Source organism: Rhinichthys klamathensis, unplaced genomic scaffold, assembly GCF_029890125.1.
Source record: "Rhinichthys klamathensis goyatoka isolate OS25496 unplaced genomic scaffold, OSU_Roscu_1.1 h1tg000220l_1, whole genome shotgun sequence".
Lineage (NCBI taxonomy): Eukaryota > Metazoa > Chordata > Actinopteri > Cypriniformes > Leuciscidae > Rhinichthys > Rhinichthys klamathensis.
Genome location: NW_026606744.1, coordinates 138,249 through 163,374, shown reverse-complemented (window position 1 = coordinate 163,374; position 25,126 = coordinate 138,249). Strand labels below are relative to the sequence as shown.

Here is a 25,126-nt window from a genome sequence, read left to right as displayed (position 1 = left end):
TCTCTCTCTCTCACACACACACACACACACACACACACACACACACACACGTCCTGTCCCATCTGAGCCTTTTGGGCTCTACTGAGATATCTGAGTGTCAAACTTATTTCACAACATATGTCGCTGAAGGACGCTGTGTTGCCTTGATAATGGAGTATCGATGGACTCATCTGGCACTTAGCAACAGAGGCCATACAAACAGCAGGCTGATGGCACACCTGTATCTGCAGAATCTAAGTATCTGAATTTATGTAAATATGAAGATCATTTCAAACTTATATTAGCTATCATTGTTACTAGGCAACACTGATGTTACTTCATGGACTCTTGTCTGGCTTTTCTCAAGCACAGGAGACTAATCTTTGAAAGAGTGTAATGTTTTAAAAAAAATTATATTTGTGATCTTAAAACTCAACGTACCTTCCACTTCTGATCATAATGTGTCACAGGGAAACACATAAATGAAGTTAGTGTTTTAATATTCTGTTATACATAAGTTTATCTTCATATTTCCCTCTTGCCAGTTCCACCTTCAGACAACCTGAATGTAACCACTCACTGTGTCCTTTCCACGTAGTGTTTTTGGAGAACGAAAACCAGAGCGTGCGTTGAAAACACGTCAACAGCATACCTTAAATACTCTTTCTCACACATCTATTATCATGCTGATGCATCCATCACATCAGCTTCTTCCAGTGATTCTCAGTTAGGTTTCCAACCTGTCTGCTACAGTCTGATACACAGGACAGCACAGCACAGTCACTCTCTGTTTAGTCCGAGACCTTTCCTTTGATGCAACCCTTCCCCCAGTTTAGTCAACGGGTTGCTTGCCACCCCTCTATCGCTGTGGCTGTAGAAATAGTGGCCCTATTCCTGATCCACTGGAGGCATTAGGCACCCCAGCACGCCCCCTAGAGAGGAGAGCCCTCTGGGCCGTGGTCCTGACAGACTCCAGGGTGTCCTGCGTGGGCCCACAGAGCGGTCAAGTCAGCTGATCTGAAAACACACAGTGGGAGATCATGAAGACACCTGACTCATTTGTTCAAAGAAAAATAATTAGTGCTAAAATTTCAATATGGATTTGGGATCTCTGTGACTTTGGGAAGTAAGCAAACACCCAGTAACCACCTTGAACACCCTAGCAACCGCATATCAACGCCCTGGCAACCAGACACAACATCCTAGAATCATGGAGGCCACTTCTGCAAAGGCAAGTGGCAATGGCACTTTCTTAAGAAAATGTAAGTAAATAAATAAATAAATCAGTGGATCTTCAGAAAATAAACATTTGTCTGGTAAATTCTGTATGTTCAACAGCATACACTACCTTGTTTTTTGTTAAATAAATTCATATTTTTTATTTAGCAAGAATGCATTAAATTGATCAAAGTTGACAGTTACGACATTTATGATGTTACAAAAATTCCATATTAAATACATGCTGTTCTTTTGAACTTTCCATTCAGAGAACCCTGGAAATAACGTATCATGGTTTTGATTATTTGATCATCTTATCATTGATAATAACTAGTGCAATGCCCGTGCAAAATCAGTTTTTATGTGTTTTTAGTAATTGTTGGTTTGGTATGTTTGAGGTGCTTAATAGCCTAGGGCTAGGCTACTATTACACAGGAGCCTAAACTCTAACGTTAAGCGCACCAGAATAAAATATAGTATTCAGAATTAAACAGTGTAGCTGACTTACAGAGTCAGTTAAATCGCCACTTTTTCAAAAATGAATCGCTACTTTTTCGAAAAGAATCGATACTTTTTTCAAAAAAAGATTTGCTACTTTTTGAAAAAAGAATCGATACTTTTTCAAAAAGAATGCTCCTTTTTCAAAAATGAATCGCTATTTTTTTAAAAATGAATTGCTACTTTTTCGAAAGTAGTGAATCGCTACTTATTCAAAAAGAATCGCTACTTTTTCAAAAGTGAATCGATACTTTTTCAAAAATGAATCGATACTTTTTCAAAAGTGAATCGCTACTTTTTCAAAAGTGAATCGATACTTTTTCGAAAGTGAATCGATACTTTTTGCAAAAAGAATAATGTAACAAAATAATAATGTAACAAATGTATAATAATAATGTAACAAATGTATAATAACACTGTAACAAATTAATTTAATTTTTTACGCTACTTTTTTCAAAAAGATTCGCTACTTTTTCAAAAAGAATAATGTAACAAATGTATAATAATAATAATGTAACAAATGTATAACACTGTAATAACTATAATTAAATTGTATGATTACATTGTAATAAACGTATAATTACATTGTAAAAAATGTATAACACTAATAAATGTATATTTACATTGTAATGTATAATAAGACTAACAAATGTATAATTAAACATTTTTACACTACTTTTTTCAAAAAGAATCGCTACTTTTTCCAAAAAGAATCGCTAGTTTTTCAAAAAAAGATTCGCTACTTTTTCAAAAAGAATCGCTACTTTTTCAAAAGTGAATTGATACTTTTTTCAAAAATGAATCGATACTTTTTCAAAAGTGAATCGATACTTTTTAAAAAATAATCACTACTTTTTCAAAAAGAATCGCAATTTTTTCCAAAAAAGAATCGCTGCTTTTTTCAAAAAGAATCGCTACCATACTTTTTAAAAAAGAATCGCTACTTTTTCAAAAAGAATAATGTAACAAATGTATAATAACACTGTAGTAAACGTATAATTACATTGTAATGTATAATTACATAGTAACAAAGGTATAATAACACTGTAATGTATAATTACATTGTAATAAACGTATAATTACATTGTAATAAATGTATAATAACAGTAATAAATGTATAATTGCATTATAATAAATGTATAACAACACTGTAATAAATGTATAATTACATTGTAATAAATGTGTAATAACAACCTTGAAAAGAATCGCTACATTTCTTGAAAAGAATCGCTACTTTTTTACTTCAGAAGTAAACAGTGTAGCTGACTTAATGTTTAGCTGACAATGTTTATTTTTAAACCACAATTTTAAAACCACAACCCTCTCTAAGGTCAGGATGTTTATTTTTAAACCACAACTTCAATGTGTCCTTTTACCGATATATTTAACGATATCTTTTGAATTTCTAATCCAAACAACGTCAAACTCGGCACTGCACTTACTCGTGCCCGTAGCAAGACACCTGTCAAGTTTGAAATCCATCGGACTAACGGTTCGAGAGATTTTCTATTAACAGACAGACGTTCCTGTAATTTATAGATAGATAGATAGATAGATAGATAGATAGATAGATAGATAGATAGATAGATAGATAGATAGATAGATAGATAGATAGATAGATAGATAGAAGATAAGTAATGTGTCTTGAGCACCAATCAGCATATTAGAATGATTTCTGAAGGATCATGTGACACTGAAGACTGAAAATTCAGCTTTGACATCGCAGAAATAAAATACATTTTAAAATAGATTCAAATGGAAGTCAAATTATTTAAAAAATTTTCAGTAATATTTCACAGTATTACTTTTTTACTGTATTTTTGATCAAATGAATGCAGTCTTAGGCCGTGTGTCCACCAAAGCGTTTTTTCACGGGCCTGGGGTATTTTTTCAATTGTTTTCAATGGGAGCGCCGTATGTTTTAAACGCCATGAGCGTAGAGGCGCTGAACCTTTTTTTCACGCTGAAGCGCTGAGCACCCGGCGTTTTTTACTGGTCGCCAAGAGTTGAAGAATGTTCAACTTTGGGTAAAACGCAGCGCTCATCACTGTCACTTTTTACCCAACCGTCCAATCACAGTGGAGGAGGGGCGGGACTAATACCACACCGACCAACTGTCACAACATTCTTTCTGTACAACGACAACAACCAGCGGAGCTAACCGAACAAAATGAATGAAAAATAAATTTAGTATGAAACAAATTATCTGCGAAATCAGTTACAAGTAAACTGTGCTGCGGATATTCCTTATCATAGCAACGAAACGCCCATAGGCGTTTTTAGCAGAGCGTCCAGCGTTTTCAGATGGCTAAAAATGCTTCGGTGGACACGCGGCCTTAGTGGGTAAAAGAGACTCTAAAAACATACTTTTAAAAACATCACAGGAGATTTTTTCCCTTTTAAAATGTTTTTTTTCTAAAATTATTTGTTAGTTTTAATTGTAAATAAATCCATATCTGGTACATAAAATGCCAGAAGTTATTACAAATAATTTAAAACTACAATTATTATTATTATTGTTTTATATTTTTACCTAAAAAGGTTAAAAACCAAACCAACATGCTAAACATAGTAAAACGTGTATTCATAAACTGCTCACCTAAAAAATTAATTCTGCATTGTAACCCTGACAGGTGCGTCAGCGGTTTAATCCCTGTGTGTCAAGTGACCCTGGCTTTTTTAAAGCCCGTTCTATAAATAACACAGAGAATATCTGAACTTAACAAACACGGCAACACAATCCGGGTTCACACATATGCTCTGCATTTGAACCCAAAACAAGGTGTCTGCCACATCCTAAAATAACAGCCTAGAGCCTTAGTGCTACTCCATATGTACGCCCATCAGTGTGAGTGTTGAGGTGCTCTCGGCCCTGCGGCCTCTGATCAAGATTATCTCTAGAGCGACGTGAGAAGAGGCCAGACCGCGGAACCTTGGCGTTTCCATGGCAATGGCTGAGCGAAGTTTAAAGATGTTCCAGGGCCTTGAGAGAAGCAAGAAGTGATGAAGGAATTAAAAAGCAGTGAAACAAGAAGGTGGTTTGTGGGATTCACAAGGTCTTCCTGCTCAAACAAGTGTGAGTCATCTTTGTCATCTCATAGAACATGTTTTTGGGAAGTGTTTTTCCAGCACCCTGAATTTTTAACTATTCTAAATCGTTACTGGATAATTTCTACTTAATTCAAATGTGCTTTTTTTTTTTTTTTTTTATCGTACCTCAGAGGTCATGGTTTTGTTGATATGTTGTTCTGCGAGTCCATTCTGCGTTGACTCTTCGCTGTGCTCCTGTGAGTTCCTGCTGTTCCTCGTCCCTGCCGAACTCTGTGTGTCATTCTCCCAGCGGGCAAAGCCTTTGCTCTTGGATGCTTTGCGGTGTGGCCTGTACCTCATTTTGGGAAAGGTGTGTGACCCGCTGTCAGCAACGGCAGCCCAGCCGTTCTCGGGCCAAAGGGGTTCTGTCTGTGTGGCCTGACTGGTGGTGGCTCTCTGGAGCCGCACTGAGATGCGCTGGGCTGAACCGGTCATCAGAGTGATGGACTTTCCCTCCAGGTCAGAGCTTGACGATGGCGACACAGCAGGGAATGTAAACACCTCATCATCATCTGTTCAATGACAAGACAAGAGTATGGTAGCAAAGAGAATGTTTTTGTATTGTTTACCATTAAAACATTCCAAAGACAAGATACATTTAATTGTACAAATGTGTAAGGAAAAAAAACCTAGATTTCAAAGAATATATCTTGATTTTTCTCACACGACTGGCAAATAGTTTTTCCCTTTAAATTTTGATTTATGTTTAAAACTAGAAAAAAAATCGTATTCTCTGAAAGCAATGGTTACTTCACCACTGGCAAAATAGGCTTTCAATAAAACTTGGCTGCCTATACAGTAGAAAAGCGAAAAAAAAATGTCCCTTTTAAGGAAAGTCTGTTCACTCGGCGGCTATATTTGCAACACCTCCGGGCAGCTATTTGGGGCATCCAAGACCAAGTCCTATCTATCCTGAAACCCCCAAAACTGCTTGCCGAACTCACAATTAAATAACTTATTTCAAATCAGCAACAAAATCTGACATAAACTGTCGCATAAATGTTGTTTCTTATGACCAATTAGTTTAAAAAAAGCTTGTTTTTCAGGCTAGAGGAGCCAATGGGCATGTGCAGTCCGAAGCACGAGTCTCAGGTTTATATGGGAAGCGGAGCTTTTAACTGTGCTACTACAAATGGCGTCCCCTTCCTGAGGTGCTCTTCAAGGGTTCAAAAACACCGTTTAGAATTTGCCCACAGTGTTTTAGGCCAAACGGAGAGGAAAAACTGAAATAAACAGCCTTTTTCATGAAAAGCCCTGAAGCTGTCAAAAGTTTTGCTGACAAATAAACGTAAATATCTCAGTCCATGTAACACGGAGAACGAGTAATCATTGTTTATTTACATATACTGTTCTACCGATAATGTAACAATACAAAGCAGGTTGAAAATCATCACTTTCACAGATTTGCTTCTCAAGTAAATCTTGTTTATAAGACGATAAGATATTACGATATGGAAATGAGGCAAAATACTAATTCAATATAAAAAATTATGGGGTTTTTTGTATGTGAGTGAGAGAGAAAGAGAGAGAGAGAGAGAGAGATCACCCTCATCTATGAATTTTTACTCTGAGATAAGCAGATGGAGATGTACTGTACATGTGTGTTTTCACCTTTGCAGGTGGGCAGGTTGGGGCTGCTGGGTAAAGAGCTGTGTGTAAGCACTCCAGGAGACACACTGCCCAGCGATGTGGACCGAGGAAGACGTCGGCACGCCAAAACCAGCAGCTCACGACACTGTTTATGGCAGTTCACTCCACAGTCTGAAAACAATAAGATTCAATTTGAACAAAAGTGTGCATTTACCTACATATATACAGTGTTATGAGAACTGTATAAGAACAACAACAAAAAAACTATTGAAAAATAATAGTACACACATGCATGGGACAGATTTATAGATGTTATAGATGAGACAGATGTTTCTATCTGTTTGTTATAGAATATTTAACAAACCACTACTATCAACTAACTAAACTATTAGTGAATTTATAAGATTAGTGGCCTGTTCAAGCATCAACATCTATTGTAATTTGCTCTATTTATTTATTTTTACCTTTGCACTTGTATCCTTGTTTAATAATTCCCCAGAGCTGAAAACATGGACCACGGGGTGAAGAGGAAGGGCAATGAAGAGGACAAAACGGAGAGAGAGAAGCATATGAGTAAATATGAATTGGGGACAGAAGCAGCAGGTTTATGCTGTATTTGAGTTCATGGTTTTCTGTACACAGACCCATGTGTAATAAACAGGATACTTCCACACGTTGCACCCTTCCTGTGCAATACAGTGTGAGAGAAGGTGGATTTGTGTGTGTGTGTGTCTGAAAGTCTGTTTAAAAGAATGTGTGTGTTAACTCAGCGGATTCCTGTCTAACCATCTGTGTAAATACAGAACAATCTGAGCAGCAGTGACCATGACTAAACACTCACTGTAGTGTATACACTCACTCTAAAGTTAATCAGCCCACAATATTCAGCACTATGCCAACAGGAAATGTGATGCATTTACTACGAAAGACACAATTTTGTACAAATCTTATGTGTGTGTAGGGCTGGTTGTCACCTTGGTCATCTGATTTTTTTCTTTTTGTACATTATATTATTACTATATACACTCACCTAAAGGATTATTAGGAACACCATACTAATACTGTGTTTGACCCCCTTTCGCCTTCAGAACTGCCTTAATTCTACGTGGCATTGATTCAACAAGGTGCTGAAAGCATTCTTTAGAAATGTTGGCCCATATTAATAGGATAGCATCTTGCAGTTGATGGAGATTTGTGGGATGCACATCCAGGGCTCGAAGCTCCCGTTCCACCACATCCCAAAGATGCTCTATTGGGTTGAGATCTGGTGACTGTGGGGGCCATTTTAGTGCAGTGAACTCATTGTCATGTTCAAGAAACCAATTTGAAATGATTCAAGCTTTGTGACATGGTGCATTATTCTGCTGGAAGTAGCCATCAGAGGATGGGTACATGGTGGCCATAAAGGGATGGACATGGTCAGAAACAATGCTCAGGTAGGCCGTGGCATTTAAACGATGCCCAATTGGCCCTAAGGGGCCCAAAGTGTGCCAAGAAAACATCCCCCACACCATTACACCACCACCAGCCTGCACAGTGGTAACAAGGCATGATGGATCCATGTTCTCATTCTGTTTACGCCAAATTCTGACTCTACCATCTGAATGTCTCAACAGAAATCGAGACTCATCAGACCAGGCAACATTTTTCCAGTCTTCAACTGTCCAATTTTGGTGAGCTCTTGCAAATTTTAGCCTCTTTTTCCTATTTGTAGTGGAAATGAGTGGTACCCGGTGGGGTCTTCTGCTGTTGTAGCCCATCCGCCTCAAGGTTGTGCGTGTTGTGGCTTCACAAATGCTTTGCTGCATACCTCGGTTGTAACGCGTGTTTATTTCATTGCATTGAAGCAACTGCCATGTGATTGGTTGATTAGATAATTGCATTAATGAGAAATTCAACAGGTGTTCCTATATCCTTTAGGTGAGTGTATGTTGTTTTATATCTGTGTGTTTGCGCTATATTTTTTAAAAATAAATTCCATTTTGTTACATAATTCAAAAACATTATCCAATGTACCGCTTTCTGGAGGAAATATACTACCGTTCAAAATTTTGGAGTCTGTAATAAAAAAAATAAAAAAAATAGTAATATTGTGAAACAATGTTAAAATTTAAAATAAGTGTTTTCTATTTTAATAGATTCTAAATGTAATTTATTCCTAAGATGCAAAGCTGAATTTTCAGCATCATTACTCCAGTCTTCAGTGTCACATTATGATAAAACAATCCAAATGAATTGAGCGGTTTAGTGCAGATTTTCTGAAGAGACACGATTGCTTTATATGACGAACAGATTGAATTTAGACGTTTACTGCTCAATTCATATGGATTAGTTTTATGATCTCTTTACAAACTTTTTGAAGTGTCAAAGTGGTAGTTGTGTAGCTGTCAATGGAGGGACAAAGCTCTCAAAGATTTCATTAAAAAGATCTTCATTTGTGTTCCGAAGATGAACGAAAGTCTAAGAGGTTTGGAACGACATGAGAGTGAGTAATTAATGACAGAATATTTTTGTGGAAACCAAGATACATTTTTCAGGATTCTTTGACGAATAGAAAGTAAACAGAATTTATTAAAAAAAAGATTTTTTTAAAAAATCTTTTGTAACATCAGAAATGCTTCCTTGCTGAATAAAAGTATTAATTTCTTAAAAATAAAATAAAAATTTTACTAACCCCAAACTTCTGAACGGTAGTGTTTGATTATTATTATTATTTATTTATTTTTACAGTCAGCCACTTGGCCTGCAATGATACAAATCTCGAGAGTGAGAAACAGCTAAACATTGTGGTTGAGGTTGGAATTAACCTTTAAACACTGTCTTCATGATTCAGTGATGTTGTGGTAAACTCCTGCTAGGTGTATTTGTTTGCACACACTCACACACTGCTGAACACCTCAGACAACTTCTACTGCACTTTAGTCACAGAGAGTATCTTTGCATAAGTGTTGCACAGGAGAAATCTCCCAAAATACATGATCAACTGTGCTGATGTGAAAGGAAAGGAGTACATTTTGTTGTTCTTAATGAGCCTAATAAAATCAGCTCTTACAAATCCAGCGCAGTGTTCACAGAATGTTGGCTTCAGGTAGGTCATCTCCTGGAAGTTGTGAATAAACCCAGGACCCATCTTACACTGCAGCAGCGGGTTGGCACGCAGGAAATACGCCATCATCTCATCCTTACTGATCAATCCATCCCTGGACAAAAACAGAAAGGGATAATCATGATTTCCTCCATGCAGCTCATAAAGCAGTCAACACAACTCTTCCTTTGCTAGTGCTCTTCCTGTGTCACAACAGGTACAGTATCGAAATAGAACCAGCGTGAGTGCAGGAGCTCAGGAGAAATGCATGCAGTCACGCGCCAGTAATGCGGTTTGAGCGCTGTGCTGCTAAGATGAACCACAGAGGACGCCTGGGGAATTTCTGAGTGTGTGTGAGAGTCTTTGCGTGCCTGATGCTGTGCGTCCTTCGCTGGGAGGCATGACCTTCAGCCTTTTAACAGTGCAGCAGGTAACCCACACTGAGCAGCAGCATGTCCTGAAGTGACTACACATGCTGCATTTTCTAACCTCTGATCATTAAAAATAAATACATAAACATTTTAAATGCTATATGCCTTTATCCAATGATACAGAAAGTATCAGGCTGAAAAATACGCTGTTTTTCCAAAAATTCACAAAAACACTGCACTTTAGTGCTCTTTAAAAATGTATAATTGTTGTTTAAATATTACATCATGGTGTTGTGTAGTCTGCGCATCATGCTCTGCTTCATTTGCAGCGATAAAACATACTTACGAATTTAGCACGGTTGAGAAGAACCCTTTAAGGAATTTCCAGACACATTACATTGACCCTGTCAGAATGGAGACGATGTACTGAAAATGTGTCTCCTCCAATATCACTGAATCTCTGCCCAGGCTTATAAAGGATCATTGACACAGACTATGAGCAGCTCTCGTCAAGAAACGCTATTAGCAGTTTGGCACTGCAGGGGTTTGTTACAAGAATCACACATTTCATGTGTGTGCGTTTCCTACTTACTGGTCTTTATCAAGCACGCAGAAGGAATCGAGGAAAGGGAAATTTGCTGCGATACTCTCAAAGTCTTCCTGAGATATATATCCGTCATGGTCGTGGTCATAGTTTCGAAAGACAGACTTTAAATGCAAAAAAACAACAAAAAACAAAACAGGAATACACAAGTTTAGTGACCTGGATGCAATGAGCAAAAGCTAAATACATACATACATCTTCTGTTAAATTATCTTATTCTTTGCATGTGGCATAAAAATGTGCATTGACATAATCTACCATATAACCCGATTTATCTAAATAAATCATTCAGGAAGTTAGGAGTCACTGAAATATGCTTGACATAATAAGCCCCTTATATTCAAAGCCTGACCAGGTTTTACGGAACTAGAAAACAATCTGTGGCATTTGTACATTTGAAAAATTATGAAAATAATTTGGATTTATATAGGACATGAAAAGGTTTTATTTTCTTTAATACTATATCATAATTTAATATCTGTGAGTATTGTTGTTGACAATATCTTACATCCACGACCTTCCTGATGTGTTTGTTGACCACTGAAGGATCTGGTTTGGTTGTGACCCCAGAGGCCCAATCCAGTGGAGCCAGAGGTTTGTTGGGTGTTGTTGGAGATGTTGGCTGCAGAAAAACATGGATGTTATAAAATCGATTATGGTCTGTGCTCATTTTTTTACAAAAGAAACCCTTTCCAGCTAAAACTCTTCGAGAGAAGAGGAAACCAGTCAATATTTTGTGACCACAATATCAAATGGGTTTCAGTGGAAGATAAATCTTGTAAAATGTTTCACTTAAATGACCCAAACATGTTGAATGTTTGGGTTTTTACTGCTTAAAAAAATCGTATGATCATCAAGGCTGCATTTATTTGATCAAATAATTAATAATATTTTGAACTATTTGAATATTTTAAAATGTAATTTATTCCTGTAATGGCAAAGCTGAATTTTCAGCATCATTACTGCAGTCTTCCTTCCTGATCCTTCAGAAATCATTCTAATATGCCAATTTGGTGCTCAAGAAACATTTCTTTTAATATTACTGAATGTTGCAAACAGTTGTGTTGCTCAATATTTTTTTGTGGGGGGAAAAAAACATTTATTTCTAAATACAAATCTTTTGTACATTTCTTTGTCACTTTTGATCAATTGAATGCATCCTGAATAAAAATATTAATTTCTTTTGAACAGTAGGTTCATTGGGCCGTACAGCCATCTTACCTGAGATTTGGGGTTACGGGGTTCTCTGAGCAAGGACAGCTCATAAATTTCATCCTCTGTGTAGTACAGATCCAAGGACAGCTTTACACAAACAGACATAAAATTAAATTATAACCACTAATTTCCCTAGAGGATAAAACCACTGTAATTCAGTGCTGCTGTCTGACTTTAACTGTGTATGCAGATTTACGACCAACAGATGTGTAAGCTGAACTCACAGTGAGCAGGTAGATCAGGTCCATGTTGGGCTCCACCTGAGCCACAGCACTCTGCAGGGACACCAGCTCATTAAAGGTGAGATACAGCTGCTGCATCTTCACGATGTTCACTTTCCCATCCTCCACCCAGTCCGGGAAGACCACGTGCACGGCGATCAGGTCCTTCAAATGAACGCCTAGGATCGGGATCTTAAACCCTTCGCTTTCACTGAAGGCTTTGCGGTAAGCACAGTAATTACTGTTTGACGAAACCAGCTCTGTCATTTCATTCCAGATCTGTCAATATCAAGAGAAAATGACAGTTCCTGAAATTAATCTTTAACCTTTTCTGTTATACGTTCTAATCTAGATATCCCATGTCTGACCATTTGTTTTAGTTTTTTTTAGTGCATTTCTCATATACTAGCACCTGAAATGCTATTTAGACACTTAAATTACACCTAAAATATATTTATAACAAAACATTTTCTTACAACCAGCTTCACTTCTCTGGGCCATTTTAGAAATACTTTTCTTGTATTTCTCGTATGATTATGTCTAAAATATTTTCCAAAGGTAACGTGACATCAACTCCCTCAGCAGTGGGAGTTGGTCTTCAATGACAACTTGACTTTACGGAAAAGGGAGTGAATAGTTTCTTTATAATTCTTAGAGAAACTAAACAGCTGTTTTTGCAGTGAATGTTGCACCTTGGTGACCTCTGGGCTGAGGTGAGAATGAGTTTCCTTCAAGCGGGAAATAGAGCTGTGACTCAGACCCCCGACCACAGCCATCAGTGTGTTAAAGTTCTGCAGGTGGAGCAGTTTCTGGAAGAGACAAAAAGAGACAGACAGATTGTCAGATCGTCAGACAGACAGACAGACAGATAGATAGATAGATAGACAGATAGATTTGATCCATTAGTTCACATATGATCTATGATTTTTCATTTACAGCATAATTGCACAAGTGCTCGCTGATCTCATAAAAGCACAGCGCTCCTTTATTACTGAAGCTCCAGCAACTCGACAGCTCGACACTTAACATCTATTAGCTGACACAGATCATGCCCAGCAGGCCTTAAAACAGATACTAAAAGCACAGGCTTTGTACTGAAGGGATGCCTGGGTGCTCTTCACAATAGAGGCGTTTCATACACCCCCGGCGGCGTGAGAGCAGGCAGGCGGCTCCGCACTCTTTCGCTGGCAGACATTAACATATCAAAGGGCCTGGAAATGTCATCTAGCTGCTTTCAGAATGCACTGACAGAAACTAGTTTGCTGGGTGAAGGGTCTCGCATTTGCGTAAATCAACATACAGACAGCGTCTCACATCAGTGTGTTACCCAGGATGCATTTATTCTCATGAGTTATTCAATCATTTCATGAGCTTCATCACCTTACATTATGTTACATTTAGTTGCATTTCCTTTACTTTGATTTACTTTCATACGTTTAATGTATTTCTTGCTCTGGTGTTATTATATATTACTTTAGGAACAATGCAATCCTTTTTAGACAAGTTAATAAACTTTCATAAATACAGATAATAGGTTAGATAATCTCTGATCTGCTTCAATTACTAATTTGTATTACTTAAATCTTTGTCAGACATAAATTTAAATGTATGTTCTTACCTGTGCGACATGGATGTATTTGTTGATGACCTCTGCTCTGTGCTGAGGGGTGAGTTTACTGAGAACCATCAGCTGAACCCACTGAGAGATCCCATTAAACAGAGCGATGGAGCGCTCTAATGTGGGGTTATCTACTAGACAGCCATGAATCACGTAACTCTGGTAATCTGTGAACTGAGGACATACACATATTAAGACATATTCATAACTTTAAAAAAAAGTAACTAACTTGAACTAACAGTTCATGTTTTCAGTATGTCACATGAAAGCAGTTCAGCTATTTTCAAAGCACAACTTTTCCAGTAACAAGTTACTTTTTGCAACTAGTAAAGGTACAGCGTGACCTTACGATATTATCGATGAGTATAAATATGTTTAATTAAATGGTCAGTCCAATGTAGTGTTGGATTCTTTCTAGTGAATCTGTTCATCCTAAACAGTCATCAGTTGGAAAGTTAAAATTATTTTAGAGAATTGATTCGTCTTTAATAGTCCAGTCTCTGTCTCGAATGTCACGTTGGAAAGTCCAATTCATTTGATTGGATGGTTACTGTAAAAATAGATAAATAAAAATATGATTTACTGATTCATTCTAGTGAATTGGTTCACCTTAAATGGTCCACTCTCACATGCAGTATATAGCTTCAGAAAGTCAAATTCATTCTAGTGAATTGTTTGGTTAATTTAAATAAACAATTGGCTGATTCAAGCTCATGTTGCGAACTGTTAATGTAAGACTGGCAGACACAATGAGAACAAACTACTTTTGATTTATATGCGATGGCTTTTAAGAGCTTCTATCACATTATTTTTCTAAAGATTAACACTGATTTAGAAGGGAGCAATGGATAAAGGAAGGATGTTTGCTAGTTAACTAAAAAAAATACTTGAGTGTTAGCTGCTAAGAATAGCAATGCAGGGCGATGGAAAGAAATCAGCAGAGCTGATAAGAGAACTAAAGTGTGTTCTCATATGCATAGTCTTTTTCTTTCTATATCACAAAAACAAACACACACACGCATTATCTTCACTGACGTAAGTCCTCTACAGCTGCCGGCTTTCCCAGGTGAAAGAAACACTCTATTTTTCCATTTCCACTGTGCACACTAACCGATATCCTCCTGATGGACTTGTACTCTAAGAAGGTGAGGTGTTCGGCCAACTCAATGGGTTCCAGGTGATCAAACAGCAGTGACGCTTTGCCCTTCTTCACCTGCTTCTTTCGCTGAGTCAGTTTACGCATCCAGTCATACGAGGGGCTGACGGGACAAACATGTTTTCACTGTTTTATGTTAATTTATAGTGACATTTCACCATAAAATTGTCTGTTTAAATCTGTTTTATTTACGGATTATTATATAATATTCTCTAAAAATAACATTACTAATGTTAATTGAATGTAATATTAAGAAAATGGAACATCTTCTATGTAAAGTCACACTGTAGGCTACAAACTAAAGAATGTGTTTACGCTCATTACCCTGATACGACAAGACACCTGTCATAATCACAGAAGAAAATCATTCAATAATCGAATGAATTATTACGAAATTTAAGGTGCCATTTAGTGTTAATTAGTGACAAAGGACAAGTGCGTAATGCTCTATGCAATCATTTCCACATAATATGAATCAGTGATTAAAACACATGCTCATTAGTTCACAAGTTATTATTAAAAGGGCAACATTTGAATTTATAGCAATGCATTTTCATTTCAATCAAACCGGTAGTCATGATTAAAGCCAAATAGGTCAATAGTAATGATACAGTCAATGATCGGCATCCTGTGAGTGTTTGTGTGTTGCAACGACAACTCACATTGTAGAAATGTCAAGTAGTTTAATGTGCTCGTCTCCACCCAGCTGAGCGGCTGCATCTCGAAATTCTTCTGTAAGACGGATCAAACCTAGATCCAGATCAAACTCTGCAGGGAATTCAGCTATCCAGTACCTACACACAGGTTTGAAAACTGTAAATTACATTGCAGTGGCTAAACCCATAGTGTTTATCAAAGTGTACAAATGGTTCTCCTTTAAAACAATGTTTTTATATATTTCTTTCTACTCCACTTGATTTTGTTGTCATTTCAGAAAAATGAATAAATATTTTTTTTAAAGGCAACCTGCATGTTGTAACTGCAGATTGATGTATTGCTTGTTATATCGTAAATCAGTTTTAAACCAATAGCTCCTACTGTATCAGTGCTGTTCTAGCTGCCATGTTTAATTCTGTTTGTTGTCAGGTAACATCTGAAACTGCAGGCTTGAGAAAATGTTCAAACACATTATCACCATGCTTACTTGTGGGGAAACGTGACCTTGAAGCACAGTTTGTCTGGACCAACGCAAAACATTGAAACAGCTCACAACTCTGCAAACCTTTGTTTTGTTGGTCTGTGTTAATTAAACTCATCTCTTACCCTTACAAAGAAGTACTGAGGTGGCACCATGGCACAGTGGTGGCATAAGATGGTACTTTTGATGCAAGGATTACCATATTTATTTGCAGTAACATTGTGTTTAGATGGCACTTCATTGTATTTTAAAGCTGTGGTTCTCAATTGGTATGTTGTGAATCAAAAAATGCAATCCAGGTCTATCCTAGGTTTCTGACAACAAAGAAAAAAACAACACTAAATGCATACAATAATAATAATAATAATAAAAACAACTAACTTTATATTCCTACACAGTTAGGATATTTTACAAAATGACCTTTAAATGGGAGGAGAAAAATGCTTCCTGTTTTTCCCCTCTTTTGTTGTTGAATTTAAAGGGATAGTTCACCCAAAAATTTAAATATTGTCATCATTTACTCACCCTCATGTTGTTCCAAATCTGTATGAATTTCTTTCTTCTGTTGAACACAAAAGAAGATATTTTGAAGAATGTTGGTAACCAGACAGTTGACGGCACCCATTGACTTCCATAAACAACTTGAGGGTGAGTAAGCAATGATAATCTTTTATTTTTGAGTGAACTATGCCTTTAAAGGCGGTGCATCCAATGTGCTACAATATTTTGGCAAATTAGGGCAAAATCGACAGATTGTGTACATGCCCAAAACATTAAACAACATAAAACTAATGTATATTGAGCACCAAATCAGCCTACTATTAGAATGACTTCTGAAGGATCATGTGACACTGAAGACTGTAGTGATGATGCTGAAATTTCAGCTTTGCCATCACAGGAATAAATTACATTTACTGATCAAAGAAATGCAGACTTTGTGAGCATAAGATATGTCTTTCAAAACATAAAATAATCAGTAGTGCACCATGGCACATGTTATTTTTTATATTTTAAAAATTCTACCAAACTTGCCCATTTATGCACAATTGTCCCATAGCTTCATATGCACAGGTCTTGTTTATGTGGGGAAGTAGATGATTTCCAGCAGATCTCCTGAAACGCAGCAACAACTCCAGGCCGATTGGAAAAATCCAGTGAATATCAAGACTACTTTTAAAATGAAGTAAGGTTACTTTTCCCCCCAACAGGATGCAGTTTTACAAAACACTGACCTCCTTCATTTTGTGATGTTTTTGTTTTGGTGACTCTCACCGAGTCCCCAGGGAAAGGAACGGATGAAGCGTATTTATGTCAGATGCATGCCGTTTATCATTAATTATGTAGATGTTTTTGACTGCCGGACTCACTAAGGGCACTGAGACATGAAAACACATTCCTTTTCTTGCTTTTTTTTTTTTTAAGACATAAACATCAGCTGGAATGTGTGCCCAGCATGAGTCAGAGTGACATCATGCAGTTAGGAGGTAACAACTCAAGGGTCTTTGTATTGTGTATCAGTGCATATTTGTGAGACCAATGAGAGCAGGGGTCAGATGGTCATAAGGCATTCAACTTTTACGCAACACCTCAATATTTACACTGATAACGGATAGGTTACACAAACTACAAGTGCATGCGCATTGGAAAGAGAGCAAACGGTTTATTTTTACTTTTGCGTCTCACACCAAATCAGAGAAAAACTGTATGTTTCACATTTTAATACAATTTAATACAATGATTTAAATAGCTCATTATATTATTTCTGTCATCACAACTCTCAGAGAGATTGGCATGTTAATGGTAATGGATATGGCAATGTTAATGTATTTGGGCTTGGCGGAATAGATCTGCTACGCTGCTGCTGCAGAGCAAGAATCAAGACTTGCTATAAAACATTCACATTTGGAATTATTGAATTATTGGCACCCCTGGTAAATATGATCAAAGATGGCTGCAAAAAAAAATCTGCATTGCTTATCCTTTTGATCTTTCATTCAAAATATTCATCATAAAGATCTAACCTTTCATTAAAAAAAAAGAATTGAAAGTGAAATAAATGCTTTTCATGACAATTTCGTGTTCCTAGTCACCCTGGTGATCATGCCATTATGGGAATATACTTCAGAGATATTTAACTCTTAACTCTAAACAAAAAAACTCTAGGGGTGCCAATAATTGTGGCCAACGTGTTATGGAGAAAAACGTTTATTTCATAATGTGATTTTCCCCCCACTTTCAATTATTTTACTTCAATGAAAGGTTATATTCACCATAATTCTGACCACAACTGTAACATACATGAAATAACCCCCGTCGCAGATCTATACAGGTGGAGCTTGGGAAGGTGGAGGGTTTCTGAATGTGTGGTGAAGTCTGCTAACAGCAACACTACCGGTATTTGAGTGCTGAGCTGCAGCTTATTGGTCGCTAATGCAACAGCAACCAATCAGCCTCGCTATGTAGATGACGATTCAATTGCTACCAAATGAAGTAACCCCTGTTCATCCTTATGGACATTTTTGTCTTTTTCATTGTTTTTTTATTTAAAAAATGATCAAGTGTGTATTTTTATAGGAATTGTACAATTTCACCCCCATTTCCTTTAATACATCTATTTTACACTAGTAACACAAAATTACACTCGGGCCTTAAAGGGGTGGTTGATTATGATTTCACTTTTCTAACTTTAGTTAGTATGTAATGTTGCTGTTTGAGCATAAACAACATCTGCAAAGTTACAACGCTCAAAGTTCAAAGCAAAGGGAGATATTTGCTTTTAAAGAAATCGTTTTTTAAGGACTACAACAAACGGCTGGTAGGAACTACATGAGCTTCCTCCCGGGTTAGTGACATCACTAACCCTAAACTTTACATAAACCCAGCCCCGGCAGTCCATTTTGAGAAGAGGAAGAGCTGTTGTAGTCGAGCACATTTGTGAGTAATAGAAAGTCACTCTGTGTGCATCTCACAACAGTTCCTATACGAGCGATTTATAGATTATCCTGACAGAATATCCTAATTGAAGATAGTTAACTCCACATCAGCAACATAAATTCATCAACTAACCATTCAGAGACGTCCTGTTGCATTCTACGTGTTGTCACTTCTTAGTCTCTCCATCTTTGTCTGACCGGTTTAAACATAAAAGGCAGAAAAGTCTCTGACATTTTAGCGTGTGTCTGTGAGCGGTGCTAACACACACTAGGTCTTGAAACTCCGCCCACTGTCGGGCGCAGCAGCTCATTTGCATTTAAAGGGCCAGACACAAAACTGTGCGTTTTTGCTAACCCTCAAAAAGTGACAACTTTAACATGCTATATAAAAATATCTGTGGGGTATTTCGAGCTAAAACTTCACATACACACTCTGGGGACATCAGAGATTTATTTTACATCTTGTGAAAAGGGCATTATACCACCCCTTTAAGGACTAAAATGTCCCCAATGAAACCCATTTGAAAACTGCTATTTTTAATACGAGGGCCATTTAACTATAAAATGATACAGTCTTTGTTAATAGGCTTTCATTTAGTTGGCAAGGCTTTAAAATTAACATTTTTTAAATCTTTTACCAAATGGTGCCATTTTCTCAGGTTTGGTCTATAAAGGAAATGCTCGCTTTATTCCTGTTTTCTGCTTCTGCATATTATAGAGCCACTTGGATAAATTATGCAGCTATAATTGTGTGGGTGTGTTGATATGGATGACAGAGTGTGGTTTGTATGTGTGTGATAAAAATTGTGTGTGTGTGTGTGTGTGTGTGTGTAATATCTGAGAGAGAAAAACTCCAATTCACAAATCCAAACAGTGTGCACCAGTGGAGCTTTGCTGGCATCTAATGGGGAAAATTTGGTACTTCGTCCAAACATAATCTTACTAAAAGCTCATTTTTGGAGATATCAACATCAAATTTGGAACACAACTTGTTTAGATCCATGGTTTTGATTTTCTAGCAGTTTTAAGGTTCATGTTTCATAAAATATATTTGATAAAAAAATAATGTTCATGTGTAACTTTTTTTATTTGACGCACAAGGTTTAAGGACCTATCAGCCCTGCGCCATCTAGAGTTTCAAGCCAGAACTCGGTATGTATTATACAGGTCCTTCGAAAAAAATTAGCATATTGTGATAAAGTTAATTATTTTCCATAATGTAATGATAAAAATTAAACTTTCATATATTTTAGATTCATTGCACACCAACTGAAATATTTCAGGTCTTTTATTGTTTTAATACTGATGATTTTGGCATACAGCTCATGAAAACCCAAAATTCATGTCTCAAAAAATTAGCATATTTCATCCGACCAATAAAAGAAGTGTTTTTAATACAAAAAAAAAGTCAACCTTCAAATAATTATGTTCAGTTATGCACTCAATAGTCAATACTTGGTCGGGAATCCTTTTGCAGAAATGATTGCTTCAATGCGGCGTGGCATGGAGGCAATCAGCCTGTGGCACTGCTGAGGTGTTATGGAGGCCCAGGATGCTTCGATAGCGGCCTTAAGCTTATCCAGAGTGTTGGGTCTTGCGTCTCTCAACTTGCTCTTCACAATATCCCACAGATTCTCTATGGGGTTCAGGTCAGGAGAGCTGGCAGGTCAATTGAGCATAGTAATACCATGGTCAGTAAACCATTTACCAGTGGTTTTGGCACTGTGAGCAGGTGCCAGGTCGTGCTGAAAAATGAAATCTTCATCTCCATAAAGCTTTTCAGCAGATGAAAGCATGAAGTGCTCCAAAATCTCGTGATAGCTAGCTGCATTGACCCTGCCCTTGATAAAACACAGTGGACCAACACCAGCAGCTGACATGGCACCCAAGACCATCACTGACTGTGGGTACTTGACACTGGACTTCAGGCATTTTGGCACCTTGATTTCCGAATGACATGCAAAACTGAGCAACAGTCCAGTGCTGCTTCTTTGTAGCCCAGGTCAGGCGCTTCTGCCGCTGTTTCTGGTTCAAAAGTGGCTTGACCTGGGGAATGCGGCACCTGTAGCCCATTTCCTGCACACGCCTGTGCACGGTGGCTCTGGATGTTTCTACTCCAGACTCAGTCCACTGCTTCCGCAGGTCCCCCAAGGTCTAGAATCGGTCCTTCTCCACAATCTTCCTCAGGGTCCGGTCACCTCTTCTCGTTGCGCAGCGTTTTTTGCCACACTTTTTCCTTCCCACAGACTTCCCACTGAGGTGCCTTGATACAGCACTCTGGGAACAGCCTATTTGTTCAGAAATTTCTTTCTGTGTCTTACCCTCTTGCTTGAGGGTGTCAATGATGGCCTTCTGGACAGCAGTCAGGTCGGCAGTCTTACCCATGATTGCGGTTTTTAAAAGCCTCAGGAATCTTTTGCAGGTGTTTAGAGTTAATTAGTTGATTCAGATGATTAGGTTAATAGCTCGTTTAGAGACCCTTTTCATGATATGCAAATTTTTTGAGACAGGAATTTTGGGTTTTCATGAGCTGTATGCCAAAATCATCAGTATTAAAACAATAAAAGACCTGAAATATTTCAGTTGGTGTGCAATGAATCTAAAATATATGAAAGTTTAATTTTTATCATTACATTATGGAAAATAATGAACTTTATCACAATATGCTAATTTTTTGAGAAGGACCTGTATATTAATATAACTATTTGAAAGTCGAACTCATAAATTAACATGCATTTCGAATTGTCTTGGTATTTCTTTTTTTCTGTTTTTGCTTTAACGACAAGCTGCATAAACTACACAAGTTTGAGTACATCTCGATGATCATGTTCTCCAGCATGACCCAGAGAAAATTTTGTGCACATGGTCAATGCAATTTACTAGTGACCTAGAAATAGTGCAAAAATCTTAAAGGAGAACTCCGGTGCAAAATGAACCTCGGGTGTAATAACACATTGGTACAGACTAAATCGTTCCCTGAGATTTGTTTTCATGATAATCGAATGTAAAGAGTTTTATCTCTAAAAACAGTTTAGCTTATAACGCTAGTATATTGGGCATCGAGTAAGCAAAAAGAGATCGCTAGTTAATACCATTAACAAGGCTCAAATTAGCCCCACACTAACATGGCAGCATAATGAGTGTCCTTACATGCAAACCGAAGCATTGAGAACTTTGTAAGTGTATAGACAGTTTAATAAGAAGATACTTTACACAGACAGTACAGTTAGCGCATACAGACGGGAGCCATCTTGGAAAACAGTCTCAATCAGTCAAACCACGAACACGGTGATACGTGAGCTGAACTGTGACTTGGAATCTCATATGGTCCGTTGTTTCCGGAAGAAAGCACTGAGCGCATAAGAGAAGCACTGAACGCAACAGAGAAAATAAAAAAATAAATATAATTTATCTTATCTAAGTTATCTTCAATATCTACACGTACTGTTCGCTCACCTTCGTGGTTCGATTGATCGAGACTGTTTTCCAAGATGGCTCCTGTCTGTATGCGCTAACTGTACTGTCTGTGTAAAGTATCTTCTTATTAAACTGTCTATACTTACAAAGTTCTCAATGCTTCGGTTTGCATTTAAGGACACTCATTATGCTGCCGTGTTAGTGTGGGGCTAATTTGAGCCTTGTTAATGGTATTAACTAGCGATCTCTTTTTGCTCACTCGATGCCCAATATACTAGCGTTATAAACTAAACTGTTTTTAGAGATAAAACTCTTTATATTCGATTATCATGAAAACAAATCTCAGGGAACGATTTAGTCTGTACCAATGTGTTATTACACCCGAGGTTCATTTTGCGCCGGAGTTCTCCTTTAAATATCCTTATTCATTTTACATTTATTTGTCTAAAAGTTTTCAAAATGATAAAACCTGTTTAAAAACCTAGTTTATTCCCAGAAATTAATAAAATTTTGATTCCCAGTTGATACATTGTCTATTCTCAAAACAAATCCTGGTTTTGGTGAAAGGCAGAGCGATAGATCTGAAAACAGGCAGGCAGATGTGAATAGAGAGGAAAAGAAAGGTGGCCTGAGGAGATGTGCTCTGTGAACAATGGATGGATGAAACGCTGATTCATTCTTTGCTCTGCGCTAAAACACAAAATGTCCACTGTGGACAAACGTCCATCTTTAGGAGCGATGCCTGTCCTTGTGACATCATCACTCTTCATGCTGAGCGCAGGCGACAGTCACGCAGCCTCCGGAGAAAAAGAGGAAGAACAGAAGGGGAATAAAAAAAACGAATACACTAAATAATAGCCTCTTCACAACATGCTGCCGCGGGGTTGTTGCTTAGCAATGCAAATAAACACCTTAAATCGTTCCGAAGAGGAAACTCATGGGGAATAAAGGGGCTGTTTATCTTGTTAAACGGAAGCTGTTTTTATTTACCTCATTAAATAACAGATCTTCAGTCGTGTCCGCTGGCAGTCATCTCCCCGACAGTCACGATACGTGATAGAGAGTCAAGGAGAATTAAACATGCTGGAAAATGGATGGACGTATATGCACATACAGTATGCACACAGAGCTATACAGCTTTGCAAGGAATTAATGGCATTGCATTACAATAACATTCATTCAAGTGTCATTTATTTATAAGAAAGATAGCTGAAAGCACACTTCCACGTAAAATATTTCACAAAAAGAGGTTTCTTGGGTTTTTTAACTAATTGAAATTATGACTAAGAAAAGCTTGGACTGGCGTCATTTCCTTAGAGATGCCTCTTGATATCTACAGAGAGATCTAACAGCACACACTCACAAAAACAGATATCTACTGAAACACCACACACGCTCATACTGGTCTGCCACGGGATATATAATCAGAAGTTTCCCAGCGAGCTCAGTGGAGGACACATACCAGCGATGCATCAGCAGAAGGGTTCGAGGAAGCTGATTTTCATGCAGCTCTCCTTCATCATCTATAACAGAGAGAGACAGCAACAGAAAGAGGGATAAATATTATAAGGAATATAGATATAATCATTTAAAAAAAAAAAATATATATATATATATATAATATAATACATAAGAAAAAATAGAATGTGAGTAATAAAGAAAGAGAGGAACACATTTGAATATAGCAGATTTAGGAATAGCAGCTCAAAAACAGATATGATACCAGATACAGTATGATATATAAATATGAGAAAATTTTGATATAAATATCTAATTAAAGGTATCAGTAAAAAATCAATGACACAGATTAATAACAAGAATTAGGTAAGCAGTAATTAATAATATGAGGAGTGATGGCAGTTAATAAGGAAAAATAACTATGACAATGATCTATTTGAGTCATTAATATGTTCATTAATTTTATGTATAGTAATCAGCAACTGTCTGTGATTAAGCAAACAGAGGTCAATAATCATACACAATCAAAGTAACCCATAATGGCATGATCAGCTGTGACCTATAACAGTGGTGAATTATGGTGATTAATAGAATCATAAATTTGAATAAAAGTAAGATCTAGCAACAGAGCAAATCTTGATGCAGTAACAGATAGAATGTGGACAAATAATGGACAAAATTATAGTTTTGCTATTTTAGTGTTCACTCACCAAACGCATGAATGCAGGCGTCCAGCAGTAGCTCCAGGGAAGCAGCCTTCCCCAGCGTAAACGACCCCATGACCTCCCGTCCGACCTGACCTCACTGGGACATCCAGCTCTCTGCCATCAAGGCCACCCTCTCTCTCTCTCTCTCACTCTCTCTCTCTTCTCTTCCACGTCTCCTCTCCCTTAAATGTGCTCAATGTGCTCAGCAGAACAATGGTTGACTGTGCCTCACTGCAGAAACAAACAAAACACTGTCAATAATTTGAAAAAAAAGTTACAGAAATATTTTATGAAGCCTTTCACATGCTTACACCAAGGGGCTTTATAGTGAATGAACTAATGAGGCATTATAGTGAATGAACTGATGCTGTTCAGTAATCACTTCTTGCTTTGTAAGACCAATCTTTGTCTTTTTCACACTTTCTACGAATGCAGAACAAAACAGGTCCTAAAACTCTGACGTGAAGTCGTTAAAAAAAAAAAAAAAAATTCAACAAATGGCCAGTGAAAGGAAGTGCGTAACCCTTAGAAAATGTTGATCATCAACCTCAGGTGGTCAAACTTAATATGATTAATTTCATTTTCCATTAATTTTATATGAGGCATGCTATTTTTGCCACATCTCCAAACAAATATAAAAAAAAAACATAAAATAAGAATTATTAAAGAATTACATTAAAAATATTATATTAACTATATATATACACTCACCTAAAGGATTATTAGGAACACCATACTAATACTGTGTTTGACCCCCTTTCGCCTTCAGAACTGCCTTAATTCTACGTGGCATTGATTCAACAAGGTGCTGAAAGCATTCTTTAGAAA

General features: G+C 37.3%; 1 protein-coding gene across 2 annotated transcripts in view; it reads right to left on the bottom strand.

The window, feature by feature from the left end:
- Nucleotides 1-387: 387 nt before the first annotated feature.
- Nucleotides 388-25,126, bottom strand: part of rasgrp3 (RAS guanyl releasing protein 3 (calcium and DAG-regulated)) — a 45,758-nt gene continuing 21,019 nt past the window's right edge. The window contains exons 2-17 of one of the 2 annotated variants that reach the window (XM_056264267.1): nucleotides 24,302-24,529; nucleotides 23,554-23,656; nucleotides 23,124-23,186; nucleotides 15,308-15,439; nucleotides 14,601-14,748; nucleotides 13,490-13,663; nucleotides 12,564-12,680; nucleotides 11,875-12,150; nucleotides 11,657-11,737; nucleotides 10,944-11,057; nucleotides 10,424-10,539; nucleotides 9,428-9,575; nucleotides 6,840-6,876; nucleotides 6,397-6,546; nucleotides 4,912-5,297; nucleotides 388-996 (exon numbers count right to left, since the gene is read on the bottom strand). In XM_056264267.1, coding sequence (XP_056120242.1) covers nucleotides 988-996; nucleotides 4,912-5,297; nucleotides 6,397-6,546; nucleotides 6,840-6,876; nucleotides 9,428-9,575; nucleotides 10,424-10,539; nucleotides 10,944-11,057; nucleotides 11,657-11,737; nucleotides 11,875-12,150; nucleotides 12,564-12,680; nucleotides 13,490-13,663; nucleotides 14,601-14,748; nucleotides 15,308-15,439; nucleotides 23,124-23,186; nucleotides 23,554-23,656; nucleotides 24,302-24,371 — 2,124 coding nt within the window. In that variant the 5' untranslated portion in view covers nucleotides 24,372-24,529 and the 3' untranslated portion in view covers nucleotides 388-987. Of the gene's footprint in view, nucleotides 997-4,210; nucleotides 4,679-4,911; nucleotides 5,298-6,396; nucleotides 6,547-6,839; nucleotides 6,877-9,427; nucleotides 9,576-10,423; nucleotides 10,540-10,943; nucleotides 11,058-11,656; nucleotides 11,738-11,874; nucleotides 12,151-12,563; nucleotides 12,681-13,489; nucleotides 13,664-14,600; nucleotides 14,749-15,307; nucleotides 15,440-23,123; nucleotides 23,187-23,553; nucleotides 23,657-24,301; nucleotides 24,530-25,126 lie in introns of those variants that run through there. The other variant, XM_056264266.1, reaches the window with a different exon arrangement.